We start from the raw sequence: 23,585 nt of genomic DNA on the forward strand, positions 1-23,585 counted from the left end.
AAGCAGTCTGGAAAGACAAGCATGCGCACATGCGTGGATGGGGCTTCACCTGCTGAGACCTTCCAGCCTAGTCCTCTTTGTGGGGGGAGGGGGCCCAGGAAGCTCTGCTCCGTAGACCGGGCACGGATCATCCTTCTTCACTTTATGCTTTCCCGATGCCTTTGGCGGCATCTTCGAGAGAAAAGAGTAAGTGGAATTTCCCTGGATGGCTATGTCAATAGTGTACCGAGTATGCTAGCTCCGAATGCATGCAAACAAGCCAGTAGTAACACTTGTAACGTGTCAACACACTATCTGACACACAAACTCAAGTTGAACCTGAAAGGAACTATGAGAGAAAGTAGCCAGACAGTGTTTTATAGTAATTACCTAGTGTGGGTATATTACCAGTTAACCACACGATTGTTGTTAGCCAGCTAGTGTTCACATAGTATGGTGGTCTTAGCAAATAGGTTGCATACCCCATTGTGAGATGTCGAACCAAGATGACTGAAATTGTGTCAGCCACAACTTCAAGCCTCCTCATTGTGTGTTGAAAAAGTTTCTTCATTATCCTTGTCACCTGCAGGAGAATGACAGTCACAAACTTCTGTAGTGACAACACTGTTTCTAATACTGTAGGCCTCCAGCAGTCTACCAGCCAATTAGCACCTCTCGGACCTGGCAATGAAATCATTCTATAAGACAGCACAGTATAAAAAAACTAGAAAAAACTAGTGGGATGACTTATAAGTGTTTCATCTTGCATTTCACAATTGATAGCATCTTTTGTATTGGTTTGGATTCACAAAAATGCTTTAGTCAAGTTTGATCTCTGTTAGAAATGTAAAATTAAGTTGTCATCATCAATGTGTGAGTATGTAGTATGAGTAAGCCTACAGTTTCTTTTAGAGTGTCAGTTTAAAAGAACTTTGGCCATAGAGTTCTGGTGAATCTTTTGTAGAATGGCAATGGCCTCTTTTTGTCTTCTTTTTTCAACTGTACATGATTAAAAAGAGCAGTCTAATGTCTCCACAGCCTCTTGAAAAGTTCAGCATTCTAATTCAACCTATTCCCTGACAAGCATTCAGGGGTTTAGGTAAACCCTAACAGATTAGTCCTGACCTACAGTAAAGACTAAACAATTTAGCCAGTATCTGTATCTCCCTCTGACACTTAGAAAGTAAGAACTGGGGCTGCATGAGCTGTTTCCATGACAATCTTTCACCTTGGCTACCAGCTCCTGTATGATAACTGAAATCAGAACTGGGGCTCAAGGGTCAAATGACTCCACCTAGTCAGAGTTTGAGATAAATCTAATATCTATCATCAAACATAGTGACGTGAAAGCCATTAATCAGATGAGGTTTGTGAAGTCTACATGGGTAGCTGATGCATAGCTTACAATCTGGCAGGAAACTGGCAGCTTGTAGATTGCTCCATACACAAGAGACTCTAGATTATTCTATGCTGCCACTCACACTGTCAAGCATGGCTTATTGTAATGGAATTACAGTACGCCGCTGCAAACAGCGACAGAGGAGAGAAAAGTCACAGTACATGGAACAGTTTCTATTGGGAATGATTGACTGTATATTGGAACATCAAGGAATGGAGTATTGTCAGTGCTTGAAAGTCAGGAAGTTATAACAAACTCATTACATGAAATGTTGCACATCAAATAAATGTGTGAGAGCACCATTTAGGAAAACCTGTCAACAATTAAGCTTCAATTGTTGTGGAGAAGTACAAAAGCATTGTCAAATAAAAAAAAAATACAGTTGATGCTCTGAATAACTGGAACACAATGAGCACGACATCCACACTTAGAGAGATTTAGCCCTGAGCCCTGATGGTACTGTATGAAGAAAGGGCTCTCAGGTGGGCCAAAGCTAACCAACCTCTCAATGGGAGCAACAAACACAAAACCATCACTGACATCACTGCACCAAACTCTACAATATGGTCTCTCATTGAGGAAACTGAGAACCAAATAGATGATATTTGAGAACTCAAGAGTAGACTGAGAAAAAAACATATTTTAGAATAGAATCTCACTATTCGTTCAATTAGTGAGGAGCTATACATAAAGGATGGTCTCCCTGAAGCGAAGCAGATCCTTATTTCCAGTATGGGGTAAAAAGTACAACCAAAGAAAGAGGAAGCTTTTGACAAGTATAGCTCTAAAGATGAAAGGCAGGGAGGTTGAAAGAGTCCCATTCATCCTACAGCACATGGACATTAAATATTTCACTGTTCCTTCACTGCTGCATCTGCATGGCTACACTCTAATGCGTAGGCACAGAGCTCTTCTATTTGATTGCCTCAGTACTGTAGCAGAGAATGAAAGTGTATACTCTCACATCTATTCTCAGATCTCTAATTAAAGGGAAAATCAATCCTTTGAGGAACTTTGATTTTGGAGTGAATTATATAGGTCATATCACTATGAGGCTATAACTATCATTATCTAAAAGGAGGGATGTTATTAACTGCCATTGTATGGCATCACAGTATTACTTGCCAGAAGTGGAGCTAAAAATTGGATGTAGAAGAGATGTAGAGCATGGCTGGGAATGTTGGTGGGCTACATGAATAATGGGTTCTGCAGCGTGACAGTACTGGGAATCCTCCCACATGGTGCCAATCACCACATTCTGATGATGCGACACAGATCCAGTGTTCAAAGCAACTCAAAAAACATTATTTTACAATTTAAAGGCTTCTCACCTGTTGTCAATGTGGACATGCCTCCTCCATATAGCGTAAAATACTGTACAAATATAGTTAATTGCGCTCATCAGTACGACTGGTTCTTTAATCCTATTGGGATAATCAGTCGCCAGGGGTCATGTGTAAAGTTTCAGAGCATGAAAGGGGAATTTTTCCCCTTGTTTTTATTTTCAAGCCCCCAACCTGGGAGAAAAGAGAGATGGAGTGAGAAGAGAAAAAGAAGGAGAGAGGCAGAGAGTTAGGCAAAGTGAGAAGAGTGCAAGGCAGTGAGACAGAGAGAAAGAGAAAGAGAAAGAGAAAGAGAAAGAGAAAGAGAAAGAGAAAGAGAAAGAGAAAGAGAAAGAGAAAGAGATAGGCTGGGTTGTGCAGCTCATAGGCACTGCAGAGGTCTGCTGCAGAGAGGGGGGATAAGAGGAGGGAGCTGGAGCTATTTTAGGGGTGAAAGGAGGGAGAACTGAACCGGAGAGCATCTCCTTATGGGGATAGGGGGTTGCACTGTAAGGGAAGGAGATGCTAGCCTAGGGCTGCACTCTAAGCACTAGATACATCTTCAATCAGTGGACAGTGCTGTGTGGTTGTGCACAAATGTGACCAAAGGGATTACAAGTCCCGTGCAAAGGTTGACATCAGGAGAGGATAAACGCTGGGTATATCCTGTCATCTACTACTCAAATAAACAACCATAGTGGTTGTGGATAGGGTCCAAAGAAGTCTAAAGCAGACGTCATTCAACCTGTGATATCACCCTTCAGCAGGGTGCTGGAGGGCTGTGAGCGTGAGGAATATCACAGGAACTGAGCATCAGCAACTAAAGCAGTAGAAACTATTGTACATCAGCATCAGTGGCATCTGCATGTCATAATAGACCCCACAATCTTTCCATAGTGCCACTCTATGGCAATGGTGCTAACCACTAAACGCTATCGGCCCCCAAACAGCCTCCTACAACGGTGGACGCTGGACGGCTAGGGTGCATAATAGGCACACAGGCAAAGCGGCGACTGCTGCTATATCCATCATCATTATGCACCGAGCCACAAAACTCCTGGGAGAATTCCGCCAGCCACGAGGCTCCAAAAATATATTCCTGGAATTATGTAAGGCATTTTGAAGGCAGAGGACTGTGGAAAAGAGATGGTAATGAGTTACTGTATTTGAGTGGCGTCTCTCTTCAGAAATGCAAAAAACCAAGCAAGCCTTGCTTACTGAAGGAGGTTAGGGTAGGGGGGAGGGTGGACTGATTTTATTACATTTACCTACCCTTGGATTGACATCTCCTCGAGTCCAAATCATAGCAGTGATGACATCAAATGCAGGATGAGGGGATATTGGACGTGCATGCATGGATTTCACAATTCCTTTGTGTTTACCTTGTTTTTGTGTATGAAGAGACAATGTGGGGATATTGAGTAAAGAATAGGACTTCAACACTGTCAAGTGTTTGCTTGGAAATAGTATCCATTGCCAGGTTACATTAAGGACCTCTGTTCAAAAGTGAGATATGAAATCATTTTTGGCTACTCAAGATCCTGATCACTTATTTTCATTGCCACACTACTAGTGTAATTTGCATCACTTGTTGAGGATTCCTGTTGTCTTAACCATCATGACACTTTCTCACTCTTAATAAGCCGTGGCGTAGTGTGGCGGTGCCTTCACAGGGCCATACCGTGCCCCTGCTATCAGTGTGTTAGTCACCAGGGACTCCAGGGCATCCAGCTGATAAACTGTCCTGTCAACACTCCACCTTGTCCGTGCTGAGCAGACATATTTAGGAGGCGGCTCTGTGCACAAATAGGCCTGCAGGCTTTGCAAACACACATTCACTCACTCACTCACATTCACACACTAGACGCACACAGATACACACATGCCCAGACACACACACACACACACACACACCTACACCCACACACACACACACACACACACACACACACACACACACACACAAACAAGCTGCTGTGAGACAGTAATGAAGAACATGGATCAAAATGTGCATTCTTGCAGTGTGAATCAACATTGGGTATGATCAGACCTAAAAACTCCTAAAACTACACAAGTTCACTACACCAAACCACCACCAAGATGGCAAATTACTAAACCCACATAACAAACAAAAACAACCCATCTCAAAAAAATCTGAATCAACTCTATCAAACACCCATTGACTAATTAAATCGACTTGCTCTGCTAATATAATCTAGGGTTTCAATATGGGCAGCATTGAATCACACCACAGTAGTGCCTCTCAATTCAGCTCTATTCATAGGATTTCTATCTTCAGTGTGTTGAATGCTACCCAGATGTGCCCAGCAGACAGCTGCAATGAATCCATTTCAGTTTGTCTAGCAGAGGCATGATAGTAGTGTGGAGTGGAGGGAGCCTGGGGTCTTAAAGGCTTGGTGTCTCACCAGAGCCAGGCAAGTCAAACAGCATTGATAAGACTGAGCTAATGTGATGCGACCGGGGGGGGCGTCTGTCTGTAACCACACCGACCGCTGTCGGCGTGTGTCTGGGTGTGTATGAGTGTGTGTGTATATACACTCACCGAGCATTAATTAGAACACTATACTAATACTGTGTAGGGCCTCCCTTTGCTCTCAAAACAGCCTCAATTCTTCGTGGCATTGATTCCACAAGATGTTAGAAACATTCTTTTGAGATTCTGGTCCATGATGACATGATTGCATCACGCAATTCCTGCAGATTTTTCAGGTGTACTTTCAAACTGTGAATCTCCTTTCTACCATATCCCAAAGGTGTTCTATTGGAATCAGATCCGGTGACTGAGAAGGCCACTGAAGAACACTGAACTCATTGTCATGTTCATGAAACCACTTTGAGACGACTTTTGCTTTGTGACATGGTGCATTATCATGCTGAAAGTAGCCTTTAGAAGATGGGTAAATTGTGGCCATGAAGGGATGCACATAGTCAGCAACAATACTCAAATAGGCTGTGGCATTCAAGCAATGATTGATTGGTATTAACGGGCCCAAAGTGTGCCAAGAAAACATTCCTCACACCATTACACCACCTTCACCATGAGAAGGTGTACAGGTGTTCCTAATAAAGTGTTCGGTGAGTGTATGTGTGCATTGAGTGATTCTGTGATCATGTGTGTGCACACTGTAGGATTGTATGTGTGAGTGATTAAGGGTGTTTGTGTGTTGTTTGTGTGGGCCTTCTTACTCACCATTGACGGTGAGGTGCACCCAGCTGCCGTTGTGGAAGGTGTCGTACTGTTGCTCCAGCATCAGAACCTTACACTCATACCAGCCCTGGTCGTCTGAGCGCACCTTCTCGATCCGCAGGGAGGACTTGCCGTGCAGACTTGCCCGGCCTGGACATGGGAGACATGGATGGAAAAGAGGGAGGTTGTGAAGGAGTAAAGGAGGGAAGGAAGAAATTAATTAATGAAGGAAGAAATGAAGGCGGTAGGGAAGAAAGGGAAGAAGTCAGTTAGTAAGGAAGGAGGGAAGAATGGAAGGAGAGAAAAAGGGAAAAAGGGTGGGGGGTGGCGGGGGGTGAAACAGAGCGATCAGTAAGGAGTGTGGAAAATAGATGGTAAATCAAACTGAGCAAACACAGTATAATCCATAGTCCATAATCCTCATCCAACTGCATCAGAGAGCCAGCGGTTTTAGCAATAATGACAATATGGAAGAGAAACATTCCATATTCAAATTAAAAAAATCATCAGTCAAAATTCTCCTCCTTGTCAGCCATAAATAGAAATAAATGGAATCAACATCAACTTCAATAGTAGTCAGAGTCAGATGTACTTAAAGGTAAATATATATGTGCCTATTGCCACAATGTTGTGTTCCATATAAAGCACTCATGCCCAGAGATGCTGTACAGTAGCTACTCCACTTAATGACTGTTGTTTTTGAAGATGCATTCAGCAAGGAGATCTAGCTCCTGCAAGTGTTCGAAACAGCTGTGAGAGGAGAATAGCATCTTGGTCATATCTGACAAGTCACTTCAGCATTGGAAGCAGATAGACAGAGCCGGTCAAGTCCAGATCCATCACAACACCGCTGTGTTGACTATAGCAGTCCAGAGTGTCAGAACTCTGAGAGCTGCTTTCATTCTGCACAGGTCAAAGCTGTGAAAGGGGGATTTATGATTTGGCTCTCAGCAATATGTCAACTGTTCATAACAGATGGCAGGGCAATGATATCAGATAAACAAAGGGCTTTCAGGGCACAACAACAACATTATCAAAGCCTTCTATGGCTCATTACACACTCCACTGAGTGATTAATTTCTAAGTAACTTAATTTTGCTGCATCCAGTTATATCCCTGTATATAATGTTGAATAAAATACTGTGGCTGATAACTACGTAAATGTTATAAACTGAAGCAGAGCCTGCACACTCAAATGCTCCACCACACACCTTTATTTACAAACGTTTCAATCCTGCAAGGATCGGTATAAACATGTGATACGCCAAATCATTTTAGATGTTTATACTGACTTTTTCCGGCCCTGCACCCTTCTAAAGGATGTGTGTTTTCATTATTAAAGGGGCAATCTGGGATTGGTACAGTACATCATTTTTGAAAAATAATAATATAGTATATAGTCATTGATTATTGAAGAATATAAATTATAAATACCTCATGAGCTTAATTCAGCTGTCTTACGCCATCAGTACCCAAAATATAAGCTTGTTTTACTTTATTGTTTGTATAAAAAACACTGTATAGCTTAAACATGGTTAAAACAATAACTTTGATCTCATGGATGGTCAGTCTCACATGGATGTCCATCACCGTCCCTCAGCAGTTTACCAAAAGAAGTGACAGGGTGACCACTTTGTTGTTTGAATCCCAGATTACCCCTTCAATCATGACTTTATTCCTAGCATGTGTATAGATATGTTCGTAGATCTGTCCATGTACAGGATCTGTCTGTCTGTGCCTATCATGAATCTATGCATGCAGGCAGGGTAGAGTCTCAAACACTTAAAGGTAGAAGCACTCAGTTGGGCCTTCTTTACTGATCTAATGATGACACAAGTCCAGCTGTTCCTCTTATCCATCCTCTTCCCTCTCGTCATCGTATTCTTCACATTTAATCACAGCTGTCACTGCAGGTTCAGTCTGTGACAGTCTATGATTGTCATACCCAGTGATATCATGAAAGGAGCAAAATCAACAGTATTCTCATTTAACGGAGACCTGAGATAAAACCCAAACATTCTGCCAAAACTATGACTGAAGAAGGGCAGTGCAGATTTGAATCTTCTGAGCTTCTTTGGTTCGTGCAAGTCGTTAAATGTCAACCTTCTTCTTTGGCCCAAAAAAGAGATTCGCCACATTGATATTGAAGAATGACAGGTTTATTCTCTTTCCCTCTGAGCAAAGTGAAGATCTTTTTGAGAGTTAGAGATTGATACGGCAGGAGGAGAAACTATGCTGCATTCTTGCTGTTACAATGGAATATATATATATATATATATATATATATATATATATATATATATATATATATATATATATATTAATTATTTATTAACAGGAGAGAACTTGTACAGGGGGGAAGTGGGGGTGAAGAGGTCTCAAGGGTTGGGGTTAGGGTTAGTACAGGGAGGGTAGTGGGGGTGAAGAGATCTTAGGAAGGACTGTTAAGATGTAGCCTGAAGAGATGGGTTTTCAATCTACGGCGGAAGATCGGTAGTGACTCTGCCGTCCTGACAGTGGGGGGAAGCTCATTCCACCAGTGGGGCGCCAGGACAGTGAAAAGCCGAGACCGAGTGGCGCGGCCGCTATATCCACGTAGAGGTGGCGGTGCCAGGCGGGCAGTCGAGGTGGAAGAGCGGAGTGATCGTGCAGGGGTTTGAGGGCTAACCATTGCGTGCAAGTAGGGAGGGGCTGTTCCCTTTGCCGCCCGGTAGGCAAGCACCAGGGTCTTGAATCTGATGCGAGCTGCTACCAGGAGCCAGTGGAGGGTGCGGAGGAGGGACGTGACATGGGAGAATTTGGGGAGGTTGAACACCAGACGAGCGGCAGCGTTCTGGATGAGCATGCTGAGATCTGATGGTGGAGGCGGGGAGTCCGGCCAAGAGTCCGGCCAAGAGTGCGTTGCAGATTTGGATCAAGTTCAGAAAGCTGATACTGTATAGTATGTCTGTTATTTACAATCAGCTAAGACTGAAAGGGTGTTTTTTAGAGTCATACATCTGTTAATCTATTTGCAGTCAAAGGCAGACACTGCCATGTCATTCATTTACAGTGAATTAATGGGACAGTGAAGCATTTTTTCATATCTTGGCTTTACACTCCAAACATTCTATACTTTAACCTCACAGTAATTGTCACCTCACAGTAAAGTTTTGGAGTGTAGAGCCAAAAGAAGACAAAATGCTTCACTGTCCGATTACTTACTCAGGGCACTGTAAATACAGAAATACTTGCATATATAATAGCGTTAAACCCAGGTCTTGTGTGTCTGACAAACAGACCTTTGTGGTCCATGAAGGAAATAGCCAAACACCAGTGTTGAACGTAGACCACAGCTCTATTCAGCCCTCACTCTCTAAATGGAAAAGTCTTGTTGCCAGCAAACAAAACCTTCTCATTGGCTGCATTTGCCAGGACCCCCTAAAACAAAGACACACTGTGTTGGCACGGTGGAGGGCAACAGATTGCTCAGAGGAAATGGTGCCCTCACATTGCCATCTTCAATAAGAACCAGCCATATAGCCCTATTTAAAGCAGACACAACACACGCCGCTGTGAGACTAGGAAGTGGGATTGACCCATAGCCTTGACCCTAACCCTTATTCTGTTCCATGCTGTTCCATTCCCATTCCACTGTACTACATTGTAACTCACTGGGAGGCGTATGTCAGTTAGTGGTGACTGCAGCTTCAAATCCAGCAACACAAATTGAAAAGGGGCCTGTTCTGTAGCTACTGTAGCGTAGCAGGGAGAAATTGGCGGTAGTTTAAAGCATGGGTTGTCAATCTCTATGACTACTGTCAGATGTAATTTGTACCGGTGCGTGTGGAGCACTGTCTAAAAACAGCACAGAGGGAAAACTTGAGTAGCAAATCTGCAAGTTATTCTAAAGTAGGTAAAAGCAGGATACTATTCTTCTAGAAAATGTGCTTTTAGTAAGGTTAATTTGTCACATCAACACAGTGAGATACTGTTGACATAATTGGGTGATCCATGTGAGGGATTTCAATAAAATTAATGAGGGAGGTGTTATGCTTACATTTTTCCAGCATGCTGTTTATCCACATTATCAATTCATCTGCCATGACCATATTAATGATTCTCTAACTATGACTGTATTTGTGATTCATTTCAACCGATTTAATGCAAACAGAACCATTGTGTATCATTACGAAATTCACTATTAGATTCACATGTTACAACAGAAGCGCTCTCTGGCTGTGGCCTGAAGTGAAGTAGAAATCTCAGTGAGTCTCATTACCATTTACTACTAGGATCAAGTATGAAAATTGCATAATCCTGTCCCTGGTGACGTCTGATAAACTATCGGGGCATCTTTTTTGCTTTTCTAAAACTGACATGCTCTTAAGTTACCACATGCCCTTTCTGTCTCCACTCCTTATCATTGCTGTAATTTACCAGTCTCCCCCCCCAAAAAAAAACAACTGTCATACTTTTGACCCGTCATACTGGGATTGGTACATCCCTTTGACTTTTAAATTAATTATATATAGCCAATGATTCTTGAACAATATAACTTATAAATGCCTCATGAGCCTAATTCAACTATCTCACCACATCAGAACCCAAAATATAAGCTTGTTTTACTCCATTGTTTGTAAACAATGCAATTGTAAACAAACACTGTATATACTGTCCGAGGTAAGTAATGGGACAGTGAAGCATTTTTTCTTCTTTTGGGTCTACACTCTCTACACTCAAGTTTGAATTTGAAATCAAACTTGCTAAATAATCTACTATGAGGTTAAAGTACAGGTTCTCAGCTTTTATTTGGTGGTATTTGTGTACATATTGGTTTCACCATTCAGAAATTACAACACGTTTTAGGTATAGTCCCCCTATTTCAGGGATAGGGTTACGGTTAGGGTTAAGGTTAGGGTTAGGGTTAGCAACCCTCCTCTTCAGCAAATGAAATGCATGTTAAATAGGATTTAAATCTGGAGATTGACTTGGCCAGTCAAACAACTTTCCTTTTTTTTCTCCACATTTCACTCTTGCCATCCCTCTGGTTAATGTTAATCTTTGTCTCATCTGTCCACAACACCTCTTCCAGAACTCTGCAGGCTCTCTTAAGTACCTTTAGCAAACTGTAACCTGGCCATCCTGTTTTTGTGACTAACTAGTGGTTTGCACCTTGCAGTGTAGCTTCTGTAGTTCTTTGGTGAAGTCTTCTGCGGATGGTAGTCTCTGACACATTCACGCCTACCTCCTAGAGAGTGTTCCTGATCTGTGGGACAGTTGTATTGGGGTTTTTCTTAATCATGGTGAGCATTCTTCGGTCAACCACTGTGAACTCTTCCATGATCTACCAGGCCGCTTCCCTTTGCTCGCTGTATTATTCCTTCTCACAAAATATACTTGCAATGTCCCTTCCCCCAATAATTCTATTCAAACACATTTGAGCAGAGTGGGTGGGAGTAAGTGTTTGCTTTGTGAGCGCGCTGGTGGGGCATTGTCGGAATCGGGAGAAATTGCCAAAATGCAAGGTGTTCAAATTACTATATGCGATCACTTTGTGTGGTGATGAGTGTTGACATAGGCTCCGGCTAGATGGTAGCACAGGTTTGGATGAGTTGGGATTGAAATATTGATCTGGACGGGTGCACTTGGGTGAATCAGCTGTAGGCCTTGTGTCATTTACCTAAGACCCGATCATTTCAGGCTTTTCACTCACACTAACCACTATGTTATTCTCCCATCAAAAGTCACCAGAATTGCTTGTTTAAAAGGTGATATGAAACATTTTCTTTTAGATTTTAGACAACACCCCCTTGCAAAAAAATGTTTATTTATTTGTTTTCTTCTCGTTATTGCACATGGCATGTCAACATTTTTGATTGATTCATGAAAGTTCTCATTTCAATGAATGTTGCATTATCAAAGCCGACTTGTGCTTATTCATGTTATGCATTCTCTGTGCTGTTGCGTGTTGGTTGCTGCCTGCGTGTAGGGCCTATGAGAGACTGCGTGATGACTACAACAAACGGTATGAGAGTAGATAAGGACCTTTTAAGATAACTTGATATTTAACCCCCCCCCCCCGAGACAACACACATGCACTGCACACACCTCCCTGAAACAACACACAAACACCCCCTAGAGAGAGAGCACCGTGTCAGCCATAGTTCGGCGCCCATGGAGCAGTTGGGGGGTTGCCTTGCTCAAGGGCACGACGGCAGTGGTAGGCACATTAGATATTATGCCAGCAACTCTCCAGTCACCAGCTCACATCTGGCTCCCTTCTGGGGTGGCGATCGAACCAGCAACCTACCAATTGCTGGCTGCCCTTTCTGGAATTTGGAAGGAACGCCAATAATGTCAGCATTGTCAGTAATTTATACGGACAGAAGGATGGATCTTTTCAAACATCCTTCACAGCTCTTGTCGCTTTCGGCAGCTCTTCACATCTTCACAACTAGTGTCTGCCTCAACATCGGCATTGAGGTAACCCACTGTTGAAATGGCAGTATGAACCTTTTCAACACTGGCCTACTGTATCTGAAGGGTACACATGTTTCACTCACTCACTCTCTTTATCTAAATCTAAGCCAAAGGACAATATCATTAGATAGCGTGAGATACAAACACGTCAATTATTTTCTGCATGCGTGCCTTTGCCTCAGAGCTAATGCAGCTCTTCGGGGGCAGTCACACATTTCACAACCAGTATATCACATGTCTCACACCTGAGAGAGAGACTTTTGCAGCTGAGTGTTAGGGGAAGGGTTGTGAGCATCTGTGAGAATGATGTAATGTGCTTAGGCAAACTCCTCAAGGCTGCAATTAAATCCACAAACTTGCTCCCTTCCTTTCCTCTCACTCGACCTTGCTAATCTGTAAGGAATCTGAAGCAAGCTAGTCAGTAGCTCTATCTAACCTTCTCGTAGGCTCAATAATGTCTGACCCATTGCTTTCACCAATGTGATTCTAAGGACGAAGGGAAAGGAACACATTTCTGGACTTAAATGCAGCCCTAAATGGCTTAGTGCTGATAAAAGAGGAGTACTTTCTGTCTTACCGGCGTATTCTGGGTCCACATGAGGAGGGTAGAAGCGGAAGTTTATGAAGAAGGGGATGGGCACTCCAAACTTGAACCACTCCACCACGTAGGGCTGGCCGTTCAGGGGGTGGGCCGTGTCGCATCCCAGGATGATGTTCTCTCCGGCGCGCGCCGTAACAAACTGGGGCTCCTCTTGCACTCCGTGGGCACCTAGGGCAGAGGGAGGGGACATGGTGAGTCTCCTTGTAGACAGCTAGGAATTTTATTCTGCTGTGGTTAAATGACAAACTGTGAGTAAATGTGATTGATTGGGTTTGAACCCGGATCGACTGTTATCCCACTGAGCGTAAGCCAAGGCATTCGCTCAGGAAGATAACGCAAGTTCTCAGGTCTCTGAATGGTTAACACACAGTGAGTGTCACAATTAATTCTGGGTTGTCAACAACTGAGAACTTTTTGCTTGTTCACTCATACTGTATAAAGAACAGTGTGTGTGTGCGTGTGTATGATGACAAAGTATCATGAACTGCATGTGTCAAGGTGGTAAGTCTGGCAATGACAGATTCAATCCAGAACCAAGACCAATAGTTATAAGACTGAAAGATAAAGGACATATGCTGAGACCAGGAAAAATGCCCTTTCATATTAACCTCTTACAAAAACATATTTCTGAAGACACTGACAAGAGATTTCAGGCTGTTGGTTGACTGCAGACCTATTGCAGTGAAACCGTGTCTGCAAGTTATCTGTTCAACCAGGGAATTGATCCTGTATTAAGTCATGCATGACGGCTTTACAACCGGAAACCCAGCGTGCTACCATTTTACCAGTCAATATTGGTAATCAAATGTACTCACAGCTTACCCTACTGTGGCCCATGGGGAGGTCAGGGATCATTGGGGTTGTCTCTATAAGGATGACTTACTGTTATTAGAGACCATTCATATGTATGCTCTACATCAGATGGTGCCCTCCCAGTGTCTGGTTTTCATTCATCCTGCGTGTAGCTTTGGAATTTTCTAGATAGAGCATGCTTCCTCCAGCTCTCCACACTCCAAAGTCAACTGGTAGTATTTTCATTTTCATTTCATTTCTGGCATTTAGCAGACGCCTTTATCCAAAGCGACGTACAATAAATACATTTGTTTAAGTAAGTGAATCATCTATCCAACAGTCATCATAAGACAAAATAATCAATGCTCACACCAGGGGCTATTGGCAGTCGTAATGCCAGTAGGCTAGTTTTTTCCCCCGTTTTTTTTAGTAACATTAAGCTAGAGAAGCTCAGTCTCTATGTTTTGAGGAGATGAAAAGTTACTTGAAGTCTCTGTACACTAGCTGAAACCTCCTTCACTGGTACAGTAATTGATAAATTAACGATTGATTGATTTCTGATTGGCCTGCATCTCCACCCAACTGTTTTCCAAGGTCAAAGTCAGTCAGTAGTTAAAAGGATGGTATTGCTATTGTGGATGGTATTGCTCTCACACGGACCCTTTTCCACCGGTTTTTCCTCCTTTCTATGGTCTCTGTTACTAACTGGCTAGAGTAAATGTAGAAACCAGGAGAAAATATATATAAGTCTTGTTGAACAAAACGGGGAACAGAGACAACGATTGCTGTGCAACTACACAAAAGTTTACACAAATAGCTCTGTAAAGTAGGCCTAACACATTATATTCTTGTAATAGATCAATATCTATATCTATTAAAGGGCAGCTGTTAATGCAGCGAGAAGCATAGGCACAAAGGAAACCTCTCATGTTGTCTTTGCAAAGCACATCATCATCAGAGTAATAAACTGCCTGCATTTACCACAGATGTAACATTGCACTGAAACACTGTGAGGCATGGCATAGTGAAATCACTAAACTGATAAGACATTCCATTTCTATACTATACTGCTCAGAACTTGTGCCTACTTAAACATGCCCTGGACAGTGATTTGACGGCTGGATGCTGTGTGTGCTCTCATGCTTGGCGGTACAGCCAAATAATAACGGGGGCTGAGGGGAGTGCAGCTCCCAGCAGTGTGTCACCACGTGTATACCCAAGACTGCCCTGTCTCCTCTACCTAGCACAGCTCAACGTGTTGATTGGCTGCTGGTGACATCACCAGAGGGCAAAAACAAGCCCCTGGAAGGTATGACTTCACTGTTTATACTGACATGGGAGGGAGAGAAAGAGAGAGAGAGAGAGAGAGAGAGAGAGAGAGAGAGAGAGAAAGAGGGAGAGGGAGAGGGAGAGAGGTAATAAGCACAAAGAAAGACACAGAGGAGAGTGACGGTAAAGCGCTTAAATCTCTGGGCAGTAAGAGGGGAAGGTAATTCATATCCTTCTAGTGAGGTTCCCAGAGAACCTATAGAGGGGGCTCTAATTTTTGAGCATGTGTGTGGTGCTCATTGAGAAGAGTGGATGTGAGAATAGATATGATCTCATTTTGAAACTGTGATATTTCCTAATTTCCTAAGTTGCATTTTATGATCTTGAAAGAATTGACTGCACAATAGTGTGCAATAGACTCAAGCAATATATTGCTTACTGCTGACTGTGCAGTCATCATATTGACAGCTGTCACTCAATGCTGTCTCATACTGTACTGATGGTCAGCATTGGTGTCCATGTAGAATGTCATGATTATATCACTTGCTACATGTAGTTTACACAGCAGCATTTCATTCTGAACTGTGCTTGAACCGTGCCTGATTGAAGCACTCTTTGAAAGATAAGATTAGCATTAGTGGTCATTAAATATGTAAGACTTTACAAACTCACTGAGAGACACCATTCTTGAATATTAAAAAGTTAACATGCTTGCTTTGGAGACAAATAATTATTAGGTTCACGAATCTAAAATATGGCAGATGGCTGAAAAGAACTGCTACGTTAGATCACAGATGCCATATTAAAGTTAGTAACAATACAGTGCCCTCCATAAGTATTGGAAAGAGGAAGCATTTTGTCTTCTTTTAGCTCTATACTCCAACAGTTTGGATTTGAAATCAAATAATTACTATGCAGTCAAAGTAGAGATTCTCAGCTTTAGAAAGTACAACATTTTTGAAACATACACATTTCAGGGATCCAAAAGTATTGGAAAAAAATATAATTTAATGTCCATTTAAAGTACTCATGTTTAGTATTTGATAGACAGTCCTTGCCTGAAGCATTGACCCCAACAGAGGCTGGGTATATTATCTGGTGATGCTCTGCCAGGCCTGTACTGCAGCCATCTTCAGTTATTGTTTGTTTCTTTTTGCCTAAAATCTTAACATCAGGAAATTAAATGCATTGGATTTAAATCTGAAGATTGACTTGGCCAGTCAATAACTTTCCACTTTTTGGCCCTAAAAACTCTCTAGTTGCTATAGCAGTATTGAGGGTCATTGTCTTACTGTATGATGAAGCGCCATCCAATGAATTTGCTTGTACTCAAGCAGACAAGATGTTTCTGTACACTTCCGAATACATTCTGCTGCTGCTGTCAGTAGTAACATCATCAATTAAGACAAGTTATCCAGTTCGTCTGGCAGCTTTACATGCCCAAACCATAGCACCCCCTCCACCATGTTTCACAGATGAGGTGGTATGCTGTAAATCTTGAGCAGATCCTTTTTCTCCAAACTTTCAGAATCAGAATCAGAATTATTTTAGTATATTTGCACATACAGGAAATTGACGTTTCCTCTTGCAATCACTCAGGTACATGATAATATTTGTCTTATCTGTCCACAAAACCATTTTCCAGACCTTTGCAGGCTTTTTAGGTACTGTTTAGCAAACTGTAACCTAACCATCCTTTTTGAGGATAACTAGTGGTTTGAACCTTGTAGTGAAGCCTTTGTAGTTTGGCTGGTGACGTATTCTGTGCATGGTAGTCTCTGACACATACACTGTAGAAGTCTTCCTTGGCCTACCAGTCCATGTGCAATGGTTGAACTCATCAGTGCTTTCTTTATTTTTTAATAATGTTACAAACTGTTGATTTTGGTAAGTCTAAGGTTTTGATCATGTTTCTGTTATTTCATCTTCATAATGGCTTCTTTGACTTTCAATGACTTTGGTCCTCATGTTGACAAACACCAATAACAGACTCCAAAGGCAAATGCAAAGCCTAGAATCAAAGTAGACATTAACAGCTCTCTTATGCCTGCACAAATGATGTGACAAAACACACCTGACTAACCAGAAACACCTGGCAAGCCAAATTCCAATACTTTTGGTGCCCTGAAATAGGGGGACTGTGTATACAAATTTGTAAATGGTGAAACCAATCAGAAAAAAGAAAACAATGAAATAAAGCTGAGAATCTCTACTTTAACGTCATAGTAATTTGTTTGATTTCAAATCCAAAATGTTGGAGAACAGAACTTAAAGAAGACAAAATGCTTAGGAGGGTGCTGTATACAGTATAAGGCCTTTCACACAAACATGAATGAAGATGTTGTTGGGACTATCTGATGCCTGGTAGGATGACAAACATTTATTGCAAGAAAATCAGAGAGAAAAAATAACTTAATTGCCCAAAAGTAAGCAATTAACCTAACAACACCGTAAACTAATTTTATGATAGAGCACAGTCAAAATATCTTCAATTACAGTACCCAAAGGGGAATAGAAACTACTATCAAAATGGTTTCATGATTACCCAGAAGTGCCAGAGGAATAGCGGCGCCAATAAAGAGCTCCTCTTCCCAAGCTGAGCACTCAAGATCAAAGGCAAGCACCATACAGTTTTAAGATCAATAAAGGGAAAATGTGCAGAAAATAGCATAGACACAGGATTCATTGTGTCTGACTGTGCAATTAACACTCGTAGGGGAGGTAAAAGACGGAAAACAGGTTTGTGGTGTTTCAAATTGTCCGGTTCAAATGGAAGGAAAATGGCAAGCAATAATCAAGGGTGAGAAAAAAAAATGGTAATTTGAATGGAATGACTTTGCCTCTGCCCAGGCTAATTGCACTGCTCGTCTGTGTTTGTCGCCTTTCAGAGATTGCTGTCAATAACCCAAATATCATGGTGGCTTGAGAAACAATTGAAACACTGAGGGGAGGGCAGGACTTGACCTAGTTCTGCTCATATGCCCTACAACGAGTAGGCTTATCACTCACTTTGAATTCAAAGGAGACAATGCTGGGGTGCACAGGCCATCTGATCCATCCTGCAATGCTTATGCAGTGCAGTAAGGGCTAGAGGTTCTAATGCTATGCTATGCATGCTTATCTAACAAAGTCAAATAAAATATATGCTATTCTCCAGGGCTCACACTATTAATACTTTTAACTGGCATATTTGCATGTTGAATGGGACCAACAATGAACTTATATCTGGGCATTTGGATTGATGACAAGCTGTCTTGTGTTAGGAGGCTGTCACTCTGTGATCATCACAATATAAATGCAGATTCTGTGATTGCTGATGACTAGCAGGGTAGCAGCCCCTCCCTCCTAATGATCAGTTAACGAACAGACAGGTTTCACCACTCACTCAATCCCAAATGTATTAGTCCTGGTCCAAGGTGAGCAGGGGTTAAATGCCTTACAGGATAGTGTTAGGCCCTCCCACTGGAGATTGACAGCACTTCACAACAATTGGCTTCAAACAGCTGGCTTCCAATAGAAACTAGGTTCCTGAGCTTAAGGCAGGATAGCCACAGCAAAAATACACAAGCTACCAACAGCACACTGGCTTTAAACAAGGTTAAACTAACTTACTTAGACTGCACACTGGCTTTAAACACTGCACACTGGCTTTAAACAAGATTAAACAAGATTAAACTAACTTACTTAGACTGGAAAACAGGCTTCACCACTCACTCTATCCCAAATGTACAGTATGTGCTCAGCTTTCAAAACACACAACTGATTGAACACTTGTACCATAACCTGTCTTAGTTGTTCCAATTACCTATTCAGTTCCAACATTCCAACCTTATCCTTCAGCCTACGCTTAAGCAAGAATTCCTCAGACATGGTGATATGAAGTTGACAGCACTTGTCACGTGCGTACTGTAGTACTGGTGTACCATTGTGTGTACAAGGCATTCCTGATTCAGAAATTCAAAAAAGCAAAAAAAAGAGGTGGGATACCATCATGTGCTCTGGTGTCATGTCTCACCATCACTACAGGCATCATAGAAACTAACCTTTAAAATGATAATTTCTGTTGTATTGGAATGACACCCTGAAGGCCATTGTTAAGTGGCACATGCATGGAACATTCCAACTATTGTACATTCCAACTATTGTATACACACACACACATAGGCGTGACTTTGCCTTGGTGCTGGGCTCAGTATCAGTACTACAGTGCCCTCTATAAGTATTGATAAGAGGAAGCATTTGGTCTTCTTTTAGTTCTATTCTAGCTCTAACAGTTTGGATTTGAAATCAAACAATTACTATGAGGTTAAAGTAGAGATTTTCAACTTTAATTTGATAAAACTAAGATTCCTAGAAGATGAAAGTTTAAACCCAATAAAGAGTCCAAAACCCTGAGTGGTGTCAATAAAAGACGCACCCGGTATTAAACCTGCCTCTCCACTGACTGATTTTATTGATGGTATTGATACTCATCATCTCTAACTTCCTTAATAAAAATTCACACCCATTCAGTGCCCTCCCCCACTCTGAGAGTGAGGACAGATCCTATCGCACATAAGCTCCTATAAATAACCATAGTAATAACCGCGGAGCAGCGTGCTAGCATTGATGGACCTCTAATTATGAAGGAGGGGAGGAGGCAGTGCATAACTCAACTGTGCAGCAACAATTAGCATTTAGCGCCCGATGAGCGGCTGCTCCTTTGTGCAGGTTGATTGCTTCACCGTGTTGGCAGGGGGATCCTTATGAGGGAAATTGCTTGTGACACCTCTTTTAATGCTATCTGCTTTCCCCCCTGTTTACCCTGTGGTCCCCCCCTGCCATCTAATTTTGCCTGTAATGCTCTTCTATGGTGTGCATGACTTCACATTGCTATTACCCTGTTGATTCATGGTGGTCTATAATCCTTGGAAGACCTTGGTGACTCCATTGATAAACAAAGTGTGTCATTGGACTAAGATCAGGCCTAGGGGATGTTCATCTTCCAGGAAAGGATGTTTGGTTTCTAAGCATTTACTGGCCATCTAAAGCTTTAGTTTACAGCAAAGGTTGCACAGGTCAGAAACTAAATCCCTCACATATTTAAGAAAATAGTTGTCCTACACTTCCCAATCTTATTTGCAAATTAGTTTCTGACTTGCACAGTGGGCCAACATGTTGCTCCGCATTACTTTCACCTTGCTTGTGTTCTTGCACTTTGCTTGTGTTTTTGTGAATTAGACAGACCCAACAACAAATCATCATCCCACTCTTGATTAGCAGAAGGCGACAACTTGAATCAGAGGCCTTCCGTCATGCCACATCCCATTACAGACCCCTCAGTCTGCAATCACCTCTTCACATCACAAGACAACATAATCCCATCTGTTCCTGTCGTATTATTCAGTGCGTTCATATAGGCTACTGAAGTCACAGGCTGTTCCCACCCGAGATGATGCTGACAAAATCCTTCTACCTATTTGCAGATAACTTTAACCAGCTTTGGAAGCATGTACCTATGCATATTCATGAACCAGAGGGTCTTAGAAGTGACTCTGGAAAAAATGTCATAAATCGCTAGAATTTAAACGGATATAAAATCTACTTTTTATGCAGTGTAATGGCAAACTACTAAGATCGCCAGCTACTGGTTGCCAAGAACTAAGAGGCTAGACACAACAGCGAATGAAAATTTGGAGTAGACCTAAAGTGGTGGGAAAGAATTTTGCTCCTGGAATTAAAAAAAAAGGAATGGAAGCAGAACTTTTGACATGCTCGTCATTGACAAAATTGTGCATGCTTATGGAAAGTGTTATGGCCCCTGAAGATTTAACTGTGTGAGCGGCTATCCTGTTGAAGATTTGGAATTACACTTTATTATGATTGAAGTGTTTATAGAGGGTGTTTTATTCAGAACATGCATTTATTTTGACTATTACGGAATATTAGGCTGCATGTAAACACAGTCACAGAACAGTATAATCATTAGGAAACAAGGAATGCATACGCAGAGATTTCGGGGGAAAGTGGCATTTGGCTTTCACTTAAAATGTAGGGACTCCACCGTGGAATGTCTTTGAAGAGGACAAATAAACTAGGTCTGATTTTGAGTCTCTTACCCCCTAGAGTCTGGTCGGAATTAAGGGCAGGTGGCCAAGGATGGATCAGCATTGCCTCTAATCCACTGAGGGTGGATGCTCACTGCAACTCTATAGCCAAACTTGAACCTACAGTGCCCTGTGTAAGTAATGGGACAGAGAAGTATTTTTTTCTTCTTATGGCTCTATATAGATTTGAAATTAAACAATTACTATAAGGTTAAAGAAGAGATTGAGGGTATTTGTGTACATATTGGTTTCACCATTTAGAAATGACAACACTTTTTATACATAGTCGACAATCCTTGGTATGCAATACCTGCCTGAAGTCTATACTTTATAATAATGATACACATGATACTGTATGCAGTTCTAAATATTTCTGCGCTATTATATTAGTTGGACACTGTTAATTATTACAACTTCGTGCAGCCTAATCATCGCTGTCATCATTTATTAATTTGAACTCTTTAGTAGGCCAAATCATAGTAATAATTTAAATATCATTGTCCTTTAACTTCGCCATCATCTTAGGCATCCAAGTAATGGATTGCCATCAAATGATGACCTTTGCAAATTCATAATTTATATCACATATCATAACAGTCTCATCATTTTCAACAGCAGTGTATTTATTGTCATAATGAACTATTTATTATGCATCATAGTCATCATTACATTTTTATTGTACTACACTCGCCAAACACTTTATTAGGAACACTATACTAATACTGGGTAGGGCCTCCCTTTGCTCTCAAAACAGGCTCAATTCTTCGTGGCACTGATTCCACAAGATGTTGGAAACATTCCTTTGAGATTCTGGTCCATGATGACATGATTGTCATCATCCATGCACCAACCTCACCAAGTCAATTTCCTGTATGTGCAAATATACTTGGCCAAATAAAAGAATTCTGAATTCTGATTGCATCACGCAATTCCTGCAGATTTTTCAGGTGCACTTTCAAGCTGTGAATCTCCCGTTTTACTACATCTCAAAGGTGTTCTATTGGATTCAGATCCGGTGACTGGGAAGGCCACTGAAGAACACTGAACTCATTGTCATGTTCATGAAACCAGTTGGAGACGACTTTTGCTTTGTGACATGGTGCATTATCATGCTGGCACTTCTGGACGCAATGCACCGAAGTCTGGCATGGTTCATAAGGTTTCCATGCTCGTTATCAGTGCCTCGCTCATGCTGATACAATCCCTACACGTTCCTGGCCCTTGGCTGGCTCACTCTTACATAAGATGTCAGCGCATTATAGAGGTCCAATCTGGGCAAAAATTAAACGACGGCCAAGGCATGAATTTGTATATTTTAAGTATTTTAAGTAATTGTAGAACATTGTTTGGCTAGGAACAATACCAACTCCACCATTGAATTACATTGGCAATTGTCTTTTTGGGCAGGACTAGTGAAAATTACAATGGTACCACGAGTGGCTACTAGGTTTTGTGGTGTGCCTACCAGATGGCCGATTGATCCCCTGAACCATGCCCAGAGGAACGTTGTGATCCTTTATCGCTAAAGACAGATGGCAATGTCTGCTGTCCTGTTAACCATAAAGATCGACTGTGGCCCTGCCACATCTCCTGGACGACATCCGGGTGGAGTTGTCATAGTCTACCTAGTACATGTGTTGCTCTGAGAGACAACAGATGGTCGCTGCTCCAAAGCAGCAGTTCCCGTTCTACGGCCAGGAGATGCTGGGAGTGCGTCCCTCCTTGACGGTTGACTTATACCACTAAGGACGCGTTGTCCAACCTGTAACACGGTGCAGCTCGAGTATGTGATATGGGTGGAGCTCATTGCATCTCCGACCATATGCCGCTCATTGAAAATCCTTTGTGAAGTGCTCCCCCATCCCTTTAATGACGCATCTGACGTCACAACCCTGCGGAAGAGGACTCTACCCATGAGGCAGTCTCTCCGGAGATGGGAGGGGTCTCTCCACAGCTGTCGCGCTGTTGGATATGAGCAGGCATCCGCGCCGATGCAGAGAAGGATCCAGACAGAGTGCTATGTCCCATTGCTGGAATTCTTGCATGAGAAGTAGACCAAGTGGGACTACCATTATCAGGAGGCCATGCACCCAAGAAGCCTCAGACACATACAGCACAAGAAACACTTCTAATCATAGGCGAAAAGCCTCTCGCCTGTCCACGGTGGGAACAGCTTGAGCCGAGACCAGAGTCATTGACAAGGTTTGTCTCTTGGCACTAAGCTTTTGGCACTATTTATCCAGAAGCCTGGGACACAGAAGGTGTAACACCAGGAGTACTGTGTGCTCTGCTGCCTGAGGTGACTGCACATATCAACCAATCTTTGATGTAAGTGAGGACCCTCAAGTCCTTGTCCCGAAGGAAGGCTATGGCTGCTTTGGCACACTTCGTGAGTATCTGTGGGAGATTGCGGGAGGGAGTTCCAGCCCACTGACTCCGCATCACTCATGTCTATGACAATGGTGGT

General features: G+C 42.2%; 1 protein-coding gene across 1 annotated transcript in view; it reads right to left on the reverse strand.

The window, feature by feature from the left end:
• The window catches only part of igsf9bb (immunoglobulin superfamily, member 9Bb), a gene marked incomplete at both ends in the record, with an annotated part of 129,048 nt that overhangs the window by 77,233 nt on the left and 28,230 nt on the right, over positions 1-23,585 (reverse strand). The window contains 2 exons of the mRNA XM_083664980.1: positions 5,912-6,058; positions 12,948-13,139. Coding sequence (XP_083521106.1) covers positions 5,912-6,058; positions 12,948-13,139 — 339 coding nt within the window. The remainder of the gene's footprint in view (positions 1-5,911; positions 6,059-12,947; positions 13,140-23,585) is intronic.

The sequence above is a fragment of the Argentina silus genome (assembly GCF_951799395.1).
Source record: "Argentina silus genome assembly, chromosome: 2".
In the NCBI taxonomy this organism is placed as follows: Eukaryota; Metazoa; Chordata; class Actinopteri; order Argentiniformes; family Argentinidae; genus Argentina; species Argentina silus.